This window comes from Crocodylus porosus, unplaced genomic scaffold (genome assembly GCF_001723895.1).
Source record: "Crocodylus porosus isolate Cpor-Errol unplaced genomic scaffold, CroPor_comp1, whole genome shotgun sequence".
Lineage (NCBI taxonomy): Eukaryota > Metazoa > Chordata > Crocodylia > Crocodylidae > Crocodylus > Crocodylus porosus.
In genome coordinates, this window is record NW_017728948.1 from 40,323,528 (window position 1) to 40,341,434 (window position 17,907).

General features: G+C 44.1%; 1 protein-coding gene across 1 annotated transcript; it reads right to left on the minus strand.

The window, feature by feature from the left end:
• Window positions 1-613: 613 nt before the first annotated feature.
• On the minus strand, window positions 614-1,150 carry LOC109321945 (mitochondrial import inner membrane translocase subunit Tim17-B-like). Its single transcript, XM_019552662.1, is given in 2 exon segments — window positions 614-1,123; window positions 1,125-1,150. Coding segments are annotated over 2 exon segments (507 nt in total). The 3' UTR covers window positions 614-642.
• Between the last annotated feature and the right edge of the window lie 16,757 nt (window positions 1,151-17,907).

Below are 17,907 nucleotides of genomic sequence, written 5' to 3' on the forward strand. Positions count from 1 at the left end.
TTAAATTTCACAGAAGACCATATTGTTAAGCAACTGAACTTGTATATTCCTCTGACACCTTGGTTCATGCTTCACATCTGAGAAAAAAAATACAGAATTTTATTTTTTAATCAAAGATACATGTAAATATTTAGCTGATCTTTCATTATTCATTGAAATTTATACCTTCTCTATAAATACATTAGTACTAATAAACACACAGTAAAAGTAGATGCTGGCCAGTAAAATATTTTATTTTGATGTTATCAATATGACATCCTTAGTTCAGTTACTTACAATACAATCATCTTATGAGCATGTAATACTTTATTTATTCAGTGAACAAACTATTGGCATATACTTTACTTGAATAAGCTATAAGTATATCAAAAAAACCCTGTTTTCATATCTATCAAAAGTGCAAAGCTATATTAACTTTTCCAGTAAAGAACAGTAGTCGTAAGGCAAATTCAGGTGATTAGGAATGGCAGAATGTTGGGTTTAACGTAATATATTGGAAATGTGAAGTCATCCTTCATCAGTTCTGTAATTATTTTTCACACCAAATTCTCTTCAAAGTCAAATTAATTGTTTGTGTGAAAGGACTTAAGATAAAGATCTTAAGGGAAGAAGCCCTTCCCTTTTTTTTCTATGGGTCGGGGTTCACTGGTACTGTCTGTAGCCTGAGTAGCTGGTGGGAGTGCAGCTGTCCTTGGAGGGCAGCTGGATGGGATTCTTCATGAAGGGAGTGGGGTTCTGTAACTGCTGGACCATGAAGTGGGTGAGCAGGATCCTGAGGCCCTCAATCAGGGCCAGGAAGATGCCCCCTATCATGGGAAAGCCCACCATGGCCAGGGGGTTGCTGCAGGAAGTGAGGAGAGTACCTGTGAGGGCTTCACTAGTGATAGAGTTCCAAGGACCCTCCTTGCCCTGCATCTGCACTAGTTCACAGTCAATGATGAAGAGGCTGCCCCACACCAGGAAACCACTTCCAATCTGGGGGGCTTGGACCCACATGGCATTGATGCTTCCCCAAAGCCAGTGACAGATGACCACAAGGGCATTGCTGAAGCCCTTGACAGCCTGGAGGATGCTGCCACTGAGAATGCCCATGGTGAAAGCACTGCCATAGTCACCCACAGAGGCAGGCTTCCTGGGCATACTTCTCCATTCAGCCAGGCAGCTGCCTGGTGGGTCATGTGAGAGGGGAGAAGGAGGAGACACAAAATTAGTACCCCACAATCAACATCAGACTCCCATCCTTCTGGTTACTAGCTCAGCACACAGGACCTTAAGCCTGAAGATCATCGAGTCCATACCCCTTTACTAGGCAGGAAAGACAGCTGTGGTCAGGTGACCCCAGCAAGGTGACTGTCCAGTCTTCTTTAAAAGATTTCCAGTGTAGGTGATTGTACCACCTCTGGAGGGAGCTTATTCCACAATCTGGACACTCTGGGAACAAGTTTTTCCTAATGCTGGGCCTGAAACAGTCTTCCAGGGGTTTGTGGCCATTACTCCTGGTTTTCCCCTGAGGTGCCCTGATGAACAGCTGCTCACTGAGTCCTTGATGTACTTCCCTGATGTAGCAGTAAGCAGCTACTAAGTCCCCTCTCAGCCTTCTCTTTTTCAGGCTGAAGAATCCCAGGTCCCTCAGCTTTTTCTTGTATTGCTTACCATGCAAGTCTCTAATCATATGGGTGGACCCTTTTCTGGACTCTCTCAAGTTTTACCACATTTTTGCTAAAGTGCGACTCTCAGAACTGGGTGCTATATTCCAGTTGGAGCCTCACCAATGCCAAGTAGAGTGGAAGAAACATTTCCTTCTTAAGTACTTGAAAGACAAGAAAAATCCCAGTCACATTCAGTGGTATAACAGAGTAGCTAGGTACTGGAGGCAACTGCCACACACACGGGCAGCAGCAACTTCCAGCTACCAGTGTGCCACTGAGTCTGTTTTGCAGCTGAAGCAGCAGCATTTTTTTTTTTCATGCACCCACCCCCTTAGAGTCAAGGGGAACTACCCTAGTTACCCTACCTTAGTTATGCCACTGAGCAGACTGGTAATTTTTCTGTTTTCTCCAGTTGGCTAGGATTCCAACCCATGAAGAATATCAGAGAGAAGGTTGAACTGAGATAATAAAGAAAGAGGGAAAGTAGTTTTAGGTATCTCTCACCTCCTTTTCAGAAGCTCTATAGATAGTAGGGGAGATTTTCTCCTGTCTCATTATGCATATACCACTTATTTGACATTTGCCAGCCATTGCTCTTTTCACTTGCCCATTATAGTTTAAATAGGGAAGGTAGGGGAGGAGAAGGGGGTGGGTAAAGCATTGTTTTTTGCTCACTTGTTTCTTTGTTTCAAATGCCCTTCTTCTTTGAAAAGAAAACTGTATGTTGGCAAGTAAAAAGAATTAACTGTCTTCTGGTAGTTTAAGAAAATAAGTCTCTACAGGACCTCAGAAGGATTCTGTCCATGAAAACAAATTTTAATAGGGAAACCATTAAAACGGTTTTCCTTAGTGTCAATTTATTTTAATTTACAAGCAGATCCCCTGAGGTAAACCTAAAATAAATAATCACAGAATGATTAAGAAATAAGGCTTGAAGAGACTTCCACAGGTCCCCTAATACAACCCCCTGTGGCAGGGCCATCCATATATGAACCACCCTACACAAATTCATTGTCTACCCTATTAGAAAAGCTACACAGTTACCTGTAACAAAACAAAAACATAAAATCCTAATTTCTAAGAGGTTTAGCAGTGATGTGCTGGGGGGTGCGGAGGGAGGATTGGTGATCAATATCCTGTTGCTGCAAAGGTTATTAAAATATGCTCAAGAGGTCCCAGAAAGAATGCCACACCTCATGCTGCAGAGAAAGGCAGAAACCCTCACAGTCCATACCAGTCTGACCATGGAGTAAAAGAAAGAAAAGGTTAGGGACTATTTAAAAAAGCTGGACATGTACAAGTCCATGGGGCTGGATGGGATGCACCTGACGGTGCTGGGGAAATTGGCTGATGTGAGTGCAGGGCCATTAACCGTCAACTTAGAAAATTTATGGTGATCAGGAGAGGTCCTGGATGATTGGAAAAGGGCAAACATAGTGCCCATATTTAAGAAAGGGAAAATCCAGGCAACTATATACCAATTGTTGGCTTAGAAATTGTATTTAAAGGCTTGTTTTTTTGGGAATTGGCTTATAGGTATATATATATGCATTATAAGGGGTCAAGATAGGCATCAGGGCTTACTTGAATTTCTAAAGAGATTGGAAAACACACAAACAGCTTCTCATGGTCCTGGAAGTAGATGGTCTGTCTAGGACAACAAGGGCAATGGATGGACACAGGCTAAAAATTGAAGGGGGACATGCTATAACACGAGATCACAGCCTTCAAGGCAGACAAGTTGTCTGGCACAACAAGGACACACAGCCTGGGAAGCAAAGAAAGTACGTCCCATAACACAAGATAAGTGACACCAACAACAAGCCCTCAGAGAAAAGGGGGGCCTAAGTCCCAGTTTTGGGGGAATAGACCAAATTAGGACAAGGCCCACAAGGCTACATGAATGCGTGAACACAAAGAGAGAACAGAGATAGCCACACATGAAGAGTCATCAAGGGGAAGGAAAATACAAAAGCAGAGACTTAAAATTAAAAAGGGTCCCTTTGTCTTGTCCACCTCTCTTATCCTTCCCTCTGTCCCTTCCCCCCCTCCCCCCGTTCCTCCTCTTCCCTCCCTGTCCCTCTCTTTTGCTCCCTAAGAGGGGTCCCCATCCCCATCCCTATCCCCTGGGAAAGGTCCCTGAGGTCACCATGGACCAAGGGCATACCAGCAGCCCATCTCATGCACCCCACTGGAGGTGGTCTGTGGGCCTCGGAATCTTACCTCCAGCCTGCTGACACCTAAGACAAAGAGCCTTGGAGTGAAGCCTGCATCCTACCCAAATGCACTTTGACTCTGATGACAGCCCAAGGATTGGTAGATATGGAATTGTTTGATTGCTTGTATTGTTGTTTTTCTGCTCTTACTCTGTATCAATCGATTTGCCTATTATTGACTGGCAGGTGTTGTGTTCAGTCTTGAGGGTTGTGCCCACCCAAAACAAAAGTATAGGAGCTCGGTCCAAATCCAGTGTCAACAATTGGTGACGCCACTGGGACACAAGGATAGTAACCTGACTGATCAGGGAATTTGTTGATGCAGAGTGATCTGTTTTAGAGGGGTCAGCCAAGACTCATAGTGATAGTGGAGTAAGGTTGTGGAACTCCTGGTGGAGACCTGTTGGTAAGGTAAAACTGTGTAGTAGTTCCAACCAGAATATTAACGTAAGTAACTATGTCTGTGTTAAAGTCTTTTGTGCATGAGAGGTGGTTTGTTACTGCTGACTGGGAGACTTTTTGTCTGGGTCAGGCAGAGTAGTGGACATGGTTACATGCTGTGGTCTGCTTGGGATTAAGTAAGAACCTCTTGTGTTTGCAGTAGGAAGCTAGGAGAGAGCAAAGTCATCTCTCTGCTGAAAAGGCTGTGTGAATAAACAGGGTCCTTTGACTTAGGGTCCTTGGGAAGGGTTATAGTCTTTCATAAATGGTTAAATGGAAGCACCTCGGGAGGAACAACCGGCACCATACCTACAGGTTGGGGAACTCCCTTCTTATTGGCATGGAGGAGGAAAGGGATCTGGGGGTCATCATTGACTCCAAGATGAACATGGGCCGGCAGTGTGGGGAGGCAGTCAGGAAGGCCAACCACACCTTGGCATGCATCCACAGATGCATCTCGAGCAGGTCCAAGGAGGTGATCCTCCCCCTCTATGCGGCACTGGTCAGGCCACAGCTGGAGTATTGCATCCAATTCTGGGCGCCGCACTTCAAGAGGGATGTCGACAGCATGGAGAGGTCCAGAGGAGGGCCACTTGCATGATCAGGGGGCAGCAGGGCAGGCCCTATGAGGAGAGGCTACGGGACCTGAACCTGTTCAGCCTCCAAAAGAGAAGGCTGAGGGGGGATCTTGTGGCCTGTTATAAACTAGTCAGGGGGGATCAGCAGGCATTGGGGAAGTCACTGTTTCCCCGAGCACCACCAGGAGTGACCAGGAATAACGGTCACAAGCTGGCAGAGGGTAGGTTTAGGTTAGCTATCAGGAGGTACTACTTCACGGTCAGGGCGGCTAGGGTCTGGAACCAACTTCCAAGAGAAGTGGTGCTGGCTGCTACCCTGGGGGTGTTTAAGAGGAGGTTAGATGAACATCTTGCTGGGGTCATTTGACCCCAGTATTCTTTCCTGCCATGGCAGGGGGTCAGACTAGATGATCTGCTCAGGTCCCTTCCTACCCTACAAACTATGAAACTATGAAACTATAAAAGAACAGTTGGGTGTTTTCTGTTGAGTTTGTAAGGTGTACATTACAAGTTCAGGTTATGGCAAGGCAGAGTGTTATGCAGGCAGTGCAGCTTCAGAGATATCAAAGACAGAGGAATGTGAGACAGACACTCTGGAATCCTGTGTGCACCAGAGAATAGAGGCAGCAGAGGGCACAGAAAGAGGCAAGATATGTTACAGGTCCTCTGCTCAGGGAGTGGCAGAAAATTCGTATGGGATGAATGAATGGACTGTAAGGTGGATAGAAAACTGGATAAAGCATTGGGCTAAGAGGGTAAAAATTAATGACTTGATGTCTAGTTGACAGCCAGTATCAAGTGCAGTGTCCCAGGAATTGGTCCTGGGGCTGGTTTTCTTCATCAGTGACCTAGAAGGTGGCACAGAGTGAGCCCTCAGCAAATCTGCAGATGGCACCAAGCTTGGCGGGGAGTAGTAGATTCATAAATTCATAGATGTTAGGGTCATAAGGGACCTCAGTAAGTCACTGAGTATGACCCCATCCCTTGGCAGGAAAGAGCGCTTGGGTCAGATGACCTCAGCTAGGTGCTTGTCCAGTCTTCTTTTGAAGACCCCCAAGGTAGGGGAGAGCACCACCTCCCTTGGAAGCCACTTCAAGATTCTGGCAACCCTTACTGTGAAGAAGTTATCTCTAATGTCCAACCTAAATCTGCTCTCCATCAATTTGTGGCCATTGTTCCTAGTTATTCCAGGGGTGCCCTAGTAAACAGAGCATCTCCTATTCCCTGCTGCCCTCTTCTGATGAATTTATAGGCAGCCATAAGATCACCCCTCAGCCTTCTCTTGAGAAGGCTGAAGAGATCTAGGTTCCTCAGTCTCTCCTCGTAGATACTTGCCTGCAGGACTCTAACCATACCAGTGGTACTCCTCTGAACCCTTTCAAGATTTTCCACATCCCTCTTGAAGTGCAGTGCCCAAAACTGGACATGGTCCTCCAACTGCAGTCTGACCAGTGCTGCATAGAGGGGAAGCATCACCTCCCTGGACCTGTTCATTATGCATCCGCTAATATATGATAAAGTGCAGTTAAAACAGAATGAGATAATGTATCCAAGGCCTTCTTATAGTCTAGGTAGATGACATCTACCTCAACTCCTGCATCTAAACATGTTGTGTCCTGGTCATAAAAAGAAACAAGTTTAGTCAGGCAGGAACTATCTGCAATGAATCTGTGCTGATTTTCTTTCATCATTATTTCGCCTACTGGGCTCCCACAAATGTGATCCTTAATGATTTTTTTCTAGATCTTTCCTAAGGATAGAGGTGAGACTAACTGGTCTATAGTTTCCCGATTCCTCCGTCCTCCCCTTCTTGAAAATGGGGACCACATTGGCCCTTTTCAAGTCCTCTGAGACCTGACTGGAGCACCATGAGTACTTGAACAGCTGTGTCAATGGCTTCGTTGTGACACTGGCCAATTCCTTCAGCATCCTTGGATGAAATTCATTAGAGACCACTGATTTGAAAACATCCAGCCCCTCCCAGTGCCCCTTCTCTCAGTCTGCACTAACAGTTGGTGGGCTGATGTCCCTCCTGTGTCTAACTATGATCCAATTGGGAGATTTGTCTTGGTCTGTGTCTAAAAATACAGATGCAAAGAACTCATTGAAGAACTCAGCTTTTCTCCCCTATCTGTCACAAATTGCCCTAGTTTGTCCTGTAAGGGTCTTATGCTACCCTGCACCTTCCTTTTGCTTCATATATACCTGAAGAAGGACTTTTTGTTGTCCTTCATTTTTGTTGACAGCCTAAATTCTATTCCTGCTTTGGCCTTCCTAACTGATTCCCTGCAAGTGTGAGCCAGGGAGGTATACTACTCCTTGGTACCTACCTCCTGCTTCCACAGCCTGAATACCTCTTTCTTACCCTTAGGCTTTTCTGGACTTCCCTGCTCAGAAAAAAGGGCTTCTTGGCTCCTTTGACCCTTTTTATGATGAATAGGTTTGTCTCCTTCTGTGCCTATAGGATCGTTCCCTTGAGGAATGACCACCCTTCCTGGACCCCCATTTTGCCAATGCTCTTCAGCTTTAATACCTCACTAACTAATCTCCTGAGCACACTGAAGTTAGCCTTTCTGAAGTCTAGCACTTCATCCCTGCTGGTTACTTTACTCACCCTTTGCTGGACGATCAATGATCACTATCCCCTAGGTTACCTTGTACCTGCTTACTCCCCACCAGGTCATTCCCCAGCAAGTCCAGCAGGCATTTCCCCTAGTGGAATTGTATACCTCCTGCTTTAGATGGAGGTCCTGTAGGCAGGTTAAGAACCTACCTGAGTGTTGCACCTAGTAAGCGGTGTTCCCTTGACCTGAGAGCCTGGGTCGGCACGACCGGCTTGGCGCAGAAAGGATAGATGACCGGACAGGTGGGGAGTAGCAGCGAGTAGGAGTCAGGTGGCTTGAAGCGTATTGGTTGTATGAAAGGTTTATTGTACTACCGATGGTCGCAGCATAGGCAGGATAGCTGACTTGTTCAGTTACAGTGCATAAAACAGAACGGTCTAAAGGGGTCTGTTGGTTCACGGGGTTCCTGAGCCGAGCCCTTGCTTTCTAACCTGGAGGCTAGGTGCGGCTGCCCGACTCAATAGTCCCAGAACTGGTCAACAGCTCATGCACAGGGAAAAATTATAATGCACTTTCAATCAGTAAACTTCCGAGAGCTCTTTGACGAGAAGGACAGATGAACTGGTGAGAAACGAATATGCCAAAATGAAGGTTGGTGGTGGGGAGATGTCTGCAGGTGGCCAATCTGCTGACTGTGTCTCCTTGGTGTGCTTGGAGTTCTCCGCTTCATGGCGGGAATCTGCTCTTAGTTATAGTCAGCAGTGACCAATCACTTCATGTCAATTGTGAATATTTACTGACCGCCAATTACGTTCTTACACAGTGACCTAGATACATATTAATCTGACCTAGATACCTATTCATTTGACCTAGATACATTATTCATCTGGCTGCCCTCAGCGGGTTCAACAAGTCAAGCTTATGATTGGCACCTGCAATACTTATCATTGCAGATGACAAGCTCCTTAAGTGTGGGGAACAAACTTTTAACAAACTCCAACTGCAATGCTTCTTTTAGCAAAGAAATAAAGGCTACTAGTGCTGAGGGGTCTTTACGGCCTGTGTCCTTACTAAGTTATTATGGTCTTTTGCTTTGCTGGCGTCAGCACTTTAACTGACAGGTAAAACTCAAACACGACACTGAGTAGTTAGATTTGGCTGACTGCTCCTCCCAGTAGATGTCAGGGTAGTTTAGAGAGATGACAACCATATGTCTCAAGTGTACAGCCTCTGAGAGCTGTCTGGAGAATTCCAGGTCTAGCTCATCCTCCTGGTGTGGTGGTCTATAGTAGACCCCTAATACTAAGACCCTTTCCTCCCAACTCCCGCCTCGTATCCTGACCCACGGTACCTGAGTTTGGCCTTCCTCTGATCCCATTTTAATTATAGAGGATGTATATTGTTCCTTAACATAGAGAGCAACACCCCACATCCTTCTCTCCACTCTATCCTGTAACCTGTAACCCTCAATGACTACAGCCCAATCTTGAGTAAGGTCCCACCAGGTTTCAGTTAGTCCAACCAGGTCAAAGTTGTTGCTTGCAAGCAGGAGTGCAGGTTCCTCCTCCTTGTTCCCTCTAGCATTAGTGTAGAGATATTTAAGCCTCCTCCCCCCCACACCAATAGGCGCCCTTGGTACTCCTTGTCCTGGTGTCTATCAGGCCCTTTAGTGCTTACCTTATTGCTTACCTGGGCTGATCCAATGCATTGCTCATGTCTCCCTGTAGATATACTGAAGGGTAGGGCTAGACAAATTGGAGGATTGGGCCAAAAAGAATCTCATGAGGTTCAACAAGGACAAGTGCAAAGTCATGCACTTAGGATGGAACAATCCCATGCACCAGTATAGGCTGGGGGCTGACTGCAGAAAAGGACTTGGAGGTTACAGTGGACAATAAGCTGAATATAAGCCAGCAGTGCCAAAAAGGCTAGTGGTATCCTGGTCTGCATTGGTAGGTGTGTTGCCAGCAGGTCAAGGGAAGTAACTATTTCCCTCTATTCAGCACTGGTGGGGACACATCTGGAGTACTGTGTTAAGTTTTGTGCCCCCCCGCACTACGAAAAGGATGAACAAATTGGAGAGAGTCCAGCACAGGGCAACAAAAATGGTGAGGGATCTGGGGGACATGACTTATGAGGAAAGACTGAAGGAACTGGACTTATTTAGTCTAGAGAAGAGGAAACTGAGAGGGGACATAATAGCAGTCTTCCACGATCTGAAGCGGGGTTTCAAAAGACGATGGAGCTAGACTGTTCTCAGTGATGGAAGATAACAGAACAAAGAGCAATGGTCTCAAGGTGTAGCAAGGGAAGTTTAGGTTAGATATTAGGAAGAATATTCTCATTTAGGAGGGTAGTAAAACACTAAAACAGGTTACCCAGGAGGTGGTGGAAGCACTATCCTTGCAGGTTTTCAAAACTTGGTGAGACAAAGCATAAATTATAGTGACCTGGAATTCTGCAAGGAAGCATTGCATTTCCTAGTCCTTTATATATTGCAAAGAGGCAGGAAAGGCTTGTCTATGTTTAGAGCCCAATACTCAAGAACTTCAGGGAGAAAAAGCATTAGTTAGCCAACAGTAAGTTAATTGAATATTTCCTCAGGAAAGTCATATGCTTTCTTAAATCAAAGCAGGATTAGGCCTCCAGTTTGTGTATAATTACAGAAGTATCACAATTACCAATCTAACGACAAGTATTTGAAGTTAAGCAATATAAAAGTGTTTTGATTTTAAATTGTTTTGTCATAAAAACATTCACAGTACCACTGAAACATGAAGTGAGGAAATGGGAAAATGCAAGCTAAATTTAAGATAATTACAAATTTGAGGAATACATCTTACTTTAAAATCAGGAGTATGCTTCAAAATATAGGCTCGGGGACTTGACTTAGCATTCTGGGTTTTTATGTAGTCATTGTAATCATATGTACTTATCTGCATTAGCCAAATATTGAAAACTGGCCTGGATTTACAACCAAGTTTAGTTATTATTACTAAATATTAATAAGCCCCATTGCCTGATATTTTGATTTAGAATGAGATACTAACTTTTCTTGGAAGCTCTGAAACAGGACTTTGGCTAGGGCTGATTCTGGCTAGGGCACTCTCTTAGAAAATGGAAGACATGGGTTTGAGCCTTCTTAAGGAGAAGAGGTGTAAAACCCAGTTTTTCAGCTTTGGAAGAAGGAGCTATAACCACTAATCTTTGGAGCAAAAATAGGTACTGCCAAGGGTGGATTTGTGAAGGGGGAGGTACAGTGGTGCAGTTGTACCCTCCTTTGATTCCTGTTCTATCTAAACTTTAAAATCAACTGCCTGGGAAGGGCAGCAGCATTTCTATTCAGGCAGTACTGAGGGAGTTAATTGACTTAATGGCTCATTTAATCTACCTGATTCCTGCTAATTTCTCTTTACTCCACTACGCTCCTGTCTCCTTTTTACTGGTCTTGATATTCCACTAATCAAGGTATCCTTTCTTTTGCATTATGCTATCTGTTAGTCATTTCTGGTAATGTCTGTCTTCTTTTTTCACAGCCCTGCTAACTATTTTTACATTTAGGTACAAAATTTTAAGGTGTGGTAATATTGACTCAGGTGAACATTACTCAGATGTGGAAATGATGGACTGAAGCTTTGGATGCACTGCCAAGATGCTCAAGACAGCTATATTTTGTTTTTACAAATCTAAGAGATGCAAACTTAATTATAATGATTAAAAATCAAATAAAAAATATTTGGATGATTTTTGCCTAGTTTTTGTGGTTTTATAACCATAATATGTAATCTAGCAATTAGAGGACATTCCAGTGAAGTTACATTTGTTTTTCATCGTTTCATAGTAGCTAGGGTTAGGAGGGCCCTGAACAGATCTGACCCCCTGCCACAGGCAGGAATTAATGCTGGGTTCACAAGACCCCAGACAGGTGATCATCTGCCCTCTTTTTGAATTTATACAAGGTAGGGGCAAGGACCACTTCCCTAGGAAGTTGGTTCCAGATTCTGGCCAGCCTAACCGTAAAATATTGCTTCCTTATCTCTAACCTAAACCTATTAAACCATCAGCTTATTAACATTGTTCCTCATCACCCCAGGTGGTGCTGGGGAGAATAGGGCTCTACCCATTTGCTGATGATCTCCCCTGCTGAGTTTGTAAGCAGCCACCAGGTTCCCCCTCAGCCTCCTCTTGCTGAGGCTGAACAGGTTTAGGTCCCTCAGTCTCTCCTCATAGGAGTTTTGCTGTGATCTTAAACTGAATAATATGGTGCTAGGTCTGAAGCATATTAGTAAGGCTTCTCATCAACTGAGGAGGAATGGGTGTTCTTTTCTGTGATAATGTACCTCACCATCTACACACCCCATTCCAAAATCCTAGATCTGTCAATGGCCACTACCACCATTTTATGGATCCTAAAATTATATCAGTGCTTATCTTGTAGCCCTGATTAAGATGTCTAAGCTCTGAAGACTAACAAGAATGCAAACAATTATCTGTTTTCCTTTGCCTAGCATTTCTTATTGGCTGACCTCGCTGCTCAGGCCTAGACACATTTGAACATCCCTCTGATTTTTTGGTCTCCAAATTCCATGTATCCTAAGCACCTAAAACTGTCTTTTTATATCACTGTCCAAAGGTGTGGAGCAAAGTACCTAAGGTCTGACACTTTAGTTGGATGTCAGACCCAAGGCCAATTTGGGTCAGGCTCCTACCCAATTCTACAGCACTTTCCTGGGGGCAGAAGGAATAGAGAAAAATCCTTTCCCTTTCCCTTTCCCTTGCAACAAATGCATCTTATATTCTGCAAATGATTTGATCTCCCTAATTTTAACTTACATAATTGAAAATGGTAGAATAATAAACATTCACCAATCCCATGATGGGGATAAAACTAAAAAGAAAGAGCCAATTACTTTTTGTTATATCCTTGGTAACCTTGAATACTTCCTTCAGCTCCCCACAACCTTTTCCAAGATAAATAATCCTTTCCCCACTTTTCCCCAGTCTTTCATCATATATAAATTCCCCATATTTAGAATTGCCTTTGCTCTGGAACTTTCAATCCTCACTCTATAATTCATAGAGCAAGGAACATAAATTGGATGCAGCTGTACTCCAACTGAGAGAGTATACCATTGTTCAGTCTGTCATTACAATATTTCTTTTATAATTTCCCTTCCCATTTTAAAATACATCTCTGTTTCACTCCTTCTCTCTCTCTCTCTCTCTCTCTCTCTTTCTCTCTCTCTCTCTAACTCTAACAAGAATTGTAGAAATCCTGCTCATATATTTAAGGCCACATCTGCCATCATATGCTTGCTCGTATTTCTTAGCTTTATATAATATACTTTATTTTCTTTTAGATAAGAATATGTATTTTTTTTCTTCACATCTAGACAAGGAGTGTTGACAAAAGTGGTTCACATAGACATACAATAAGCTAGATGTTTGTAAATATAACAATAAATGAAACAATAACAAAGAATATGTTCTTATTTTTTTTCATAAATATATTTACATACATTTTATGTGCATAGTTGGATAATATAGTAAAACATACCTTTTCCAGAACTCAGATATCCTATTAAATTATATAGATGAAAGTAGTAATGAAATAAGGAATTTACTGTATTTGATATGGTTAATTATTGCTCTTGCCGTATATATTCAAGCAAAGTGTAATTTTATTTTATTTTAAAGCTTCAAGGTCCACTCACATCTTCCAGTTTTTTTGCAGGGTGCTCTTTTTTTCTGTAGTATAATGTTAAAATGCTGACTTTGAAATGCTCAGTTTACTCAAAGGTGAGCATGACTTTACAGTCAGCATAAGTAGTGTTTAGGACTGTTTCAGGTATAGAATCATTGAAAAGTAGGGTTGGAAGGGACCTCAGGAGGTCACCTAGTCCAGCCCCCTGATCAAAGCAGGACCATCCCCAACTAGATCATCCCAGCCAGGACTTTGTCTAGTCAAGTCTTAAAAATCTCTGATGGAGATTCCACAGCCTCTCTGGGTAACCTGTTTCAGTGCTTAATTACCCTCCTGAGAAAAAAGTTTTTCCTAACATCTAAACTGTGCTTCACTTGCTGTAACTTGAGAGCATTGCTCCTTGTTCTGTCATCTACCACCACTGAGAACAGTTTAGCTCCATCCTCTTTGGAACCATCTATGAAGAAATCCCCTTTCTTTGCCCTCTCTTGTGTCATTCCAAGGGTACCCTTCTCTCTCTTGCATGTTTTCTGTTTAGTTCAGTCAACCAGGTGACTGGGCCAAATAAATTCCTGAGGAGAGGGGGGAGTGCTCTCTTCCTCCAGCAGGTTAAGCCACAAGCAAAGTTTCTCCAGGCTGTCACCTGGATGAATTCCTGTAAGTAAAAACTTGGAAATTAGCCAGGAGTTGGAATTAGGCAGATTTGTTTTAAAAGGGCTGTTACATTCAAGACTGTGTAAGACTCTGATTGATTATGTTTGCTCAAAGTGTATTCTGACTTCCTTGTTCTACCCCCACTCTCTCCCCCTGATCAATAAAGGTATTGGGTTACAGCATGCCTTGCTGTTTTACCGTGGAGAGGAAAGGCAAGCCTTTTTGCTCCTGGCCTGACCAGCAAAGCTGGTCTGTGTATGTTCCCTCAGTCCTACCTGAGGTTATCCTGGGAGGCTTTGGGCTGAAATAGGCACCCAGAAATATTACCAGTGGGCAAAACACCCACAAGCCTTGTAGGGTCTGTGCACCCTGGGCTGCACAGAGTGCTAACAGAGACCAGTGCCTGGGTGGTGGCATCATTACCTCAGGCCTGCGGGTGGAACAGCCAGAAGTAGACACTCTGTGGGATACTCCAGAAGCAAGAGTAATCCTGAGTGTTGAACCTATGGAAACAGAAGAATCTGGATTCTGTTCTATTTTCATGCCTTTTTTGCTGTGACAAATTATTTCCTTATTTAAAATATGTATCTTGAACACCACCCCCGCCACCCAAATCCTAAAAGCAGGGAATAAAAAAAACAAATGTCAGCAGTTTTAGATTGAGTGTTCATATCTTCAGAGAGTTCCTATCACACCTTAGTAAAGTCTTGGTTTAAATATCCATGCTTGTTCTTACCTTTTTTAGAGCTCACCTTTGATGTTTCTTGAAACTGCCTTTCAAAGAACAAGAGCGATTTGCTTTTCTTGGTGAAAACTGTATCTGAAGAGAAAGGTTCCAAAGTATTTCAACCCACACAGACTCTGCTATTTTCAAGGAATCAGTAGCCATCAAAGAAATAAATGCCTGAGAAAAAAATATAAAAGTTTCAAACTATATACTGAACTCCCTGAAATTAACTGTGGCTTAGGTAAAGCAAATAACATCAGTGGAAAATATGCCAACTATATTCTTACTAAAAATAAAAGCTCCTTATTTTGTCCTGTGTCTTTAACACAATTATAACTGAGCCCACTTTAATGCCATGTGACATGTACATAGCAGGATGTACATGCTTATTTTTGAGGAAGGGAAGCTTACAACACAGGTTCAGTTGTAATTTCTACCAGGGGCAGATATGAAAGTAACTCTCCAGGTATTATTGTACTAGTGCAAGACTCATTTAACACATTCCTTTGACTTCTAATTTTATACGTTCTTCTTACTAGTCCTACATAGCTTAATAGGCATGTCTTTGGGGAAAAAAGGGACAGCCATATCTACAGGGATTTGCAGGAGGAAGAACCTAAATCTTTAGAAATGTTGATATTCCCCTATCCTGATTTCATGTATTGTAACTGTAGAAAAAATAAAAATGTTATACAAATATAACCCAAAATACATCAGCATGTATATTTGTAGCACAGGGTGATATAGAAAAGAACCTTTGAGAACTTCAAATGCAGGCTTGCTATGACTATAAAGCTATTGTATTTTAATATGAAGTTACACTTAAGAGAGAGAATATGAATTATCTCAACTAAAATCCTAAAAACGTGATCTGGGAAATTTGAAGGAATATAATCTTAAGAAATGAGAGAAATATGATAGATAAAACTGCAGCTAGAGAGCATATTTGATCTAATTTATCATGATACCAGAAACATGAGAGTCACAAGGGGACAATAATAGAGACAGCACAAAAGATTGTTTTTTTTGCTCTTGGAACACTGACTTTAAGTGAATGAAAATACCCTCAGGAAGCTTATGTAATGCAATATCTTCTGACAACAGTTTGATACATAAATGGTTTCTTTGCCAAGATTTGCCATAATATTGTTCTTCCACTTATGTGGGCATCTTTTTTGTTTGCTTGTTTTAAATTAGGCTGAAAATCAAATATTTCACAATTCTCCACATTAAAGAATTGAGCAGTCCTACCCAAAATCCATGGGAAAGTTGATGGGAGTGAGGCAACTAGCAGCAGAATGCTGGGGCTAACAGGGCTCAGCCCCACAAAATATGGGGCAGCAGTGGCAGCACAGAGGGCCACACAGGGCAGCCTGGACATAGGCTCTGTGCAGCTGCATCGCGGGGGGGGGGAGGAGATGCAGACACAGACATACAGCCACACCAGCACAACAGCGTGTAAGGCACTGCCCATCAGTAAGTCTGTTACCCACCAGTAAGTTACATGCCCAACATGTAAGTCTGTCATGGGACAGGGGTGTTGGGGAGGGGTGAAGATCAATCCCCCTGTAGTGAAGGAGGGAGTGGGGCAGAGGCAAGGACAAGGGCAAAGGGAGGGGGCCCCAGGCCCAGGGTGGGTAATGGGACCCTCAGAGCACAGGAGGCTCATCCAGGGGTGCAGAGAGGATCCCGCTGCTGTGTGCACCCTGGTAGAGGCCTAGGGGACATGCCAGCCACTTTATCTGTGCATGGTGCAGAGGCAGGCTGCCACTGCTGCCCTGCTCCGAGGGCAGCGCAACACCACGTGCCTGGCATGTGCTGACTGGCTGCAGCATCACACCAGTCCCAGGGCAGCAGCAGCAGAAAGCAGAGCCCAGAACACAGTGGCAGCCTGCCTCTACCTTGCACCCAAATCTGGGGGGCATGTGCCCCTGGATGAGCTGCCCAGGCTCCAATGGTCCCACGAACCAATCGAGCCCCAGGACCCCATTCACCTTAGCCCCTGCCTCTTGCATTTGCCCCATTCCCTCCTTTACGGCAGGGGTCTCAATCCCCCCCTCACATGCCCTTCCCCCACAACAGACTTATCTGCTGGGGGTAGAGTATGGGCTCATGCACATATGCACACACTTAGCCCTCACCAAATAATATTTTCTCCTTCCACCTATAAGCAACTCCAAGTCTCATGGCAACAACAATCAACAAGGCTGCTTGACGACATGGAAAAACAAAAAAGTGCTTACCTTTCAGCTCAGCACACCCCCAAGCCAAGTGTAGCACATGCCCAGAAGAGGTATTGAATCAGTTTGACCTGGTCTCCCAGTGTCTGTATAACTAATGTGCTGTATAGTTAATGTGATTCAATCAGCTATTTTTTAACATGTTTGTCAGAGCCCCTAATACTCAACCCTCCTTCAGTCACCCACAGACATGTTACATTCCAAGACAGCAATTCCCCTGCTTCCAGTCTCACAATCCTTCCCCACCTAAAACTTATATCAGAGGAATGCAGCATGAAAACAGATTGCAGCGTATAGTTTCATAGTTGCTGGGGTCAGGAGGGACCTGAACAGATCATCTAGCCTGACTCCCTGCCACAGGCAGGAATTAATGCTGGGTTCACAAGACCCCAGACAGGTGATCATCCAACCTCTTTTTGAATTTACACATGGTAGGGGCGAAGAACACTTCTCTAGGCAGCCACCAGTTCCCCCCCTCAGCCTTCTCTTGCTGAGGCTGAACAGGTTCTGGTCCCTCAGTCTTTCCCCATAGGGCCTGTCCTGCTGCCCTCTCACCAAATGGGTGGCCGTCATCTGAACTCTCTCCAAGCTGGCCACATCCTTTTTAAAGTGTGGTGCCCAGTACTGGATGCAGTACTCTAATTGCAGCCTGACCAATGTCGCATAGAGGGGGAGGATCACCTCTCTGGACTGGCTTGAGATGCATCTTTGGATGCATGACAAGGTATGGCTGGCCTTGCTGGCTGCATTCTGGCATTGGCAGCTCATGTTCATCTTGGAGTCAATAATTACTCCAAAATCCCATTCCGCCTCTGTGCTTTCAAGAGGGGAACTGTCCAGCCTGCATGTATGCTGTGGAGTCCTTCTCCCAAGGTGTGGCACCCTGCATTTATCTACGTTGAACCACATCCTATTCTCATCTGTCCACTTTTGTAGTCTAAGTGTAGTTGCAGCCTCTCTCTCCCTTCAAGTGTGTCCACCTCTCCCCACATCTTAGTGTCATCAGCAAACTTGGACAATGCACTTTCAACCCTCCTGTCCAAGTCGCTGATGAAGATGGTAAACAGTGCAGGCCCGAGGATCAAGCCCTGGGGTACCCCACTGCTCACATCTCACCAGATTGAGTAAGACCCA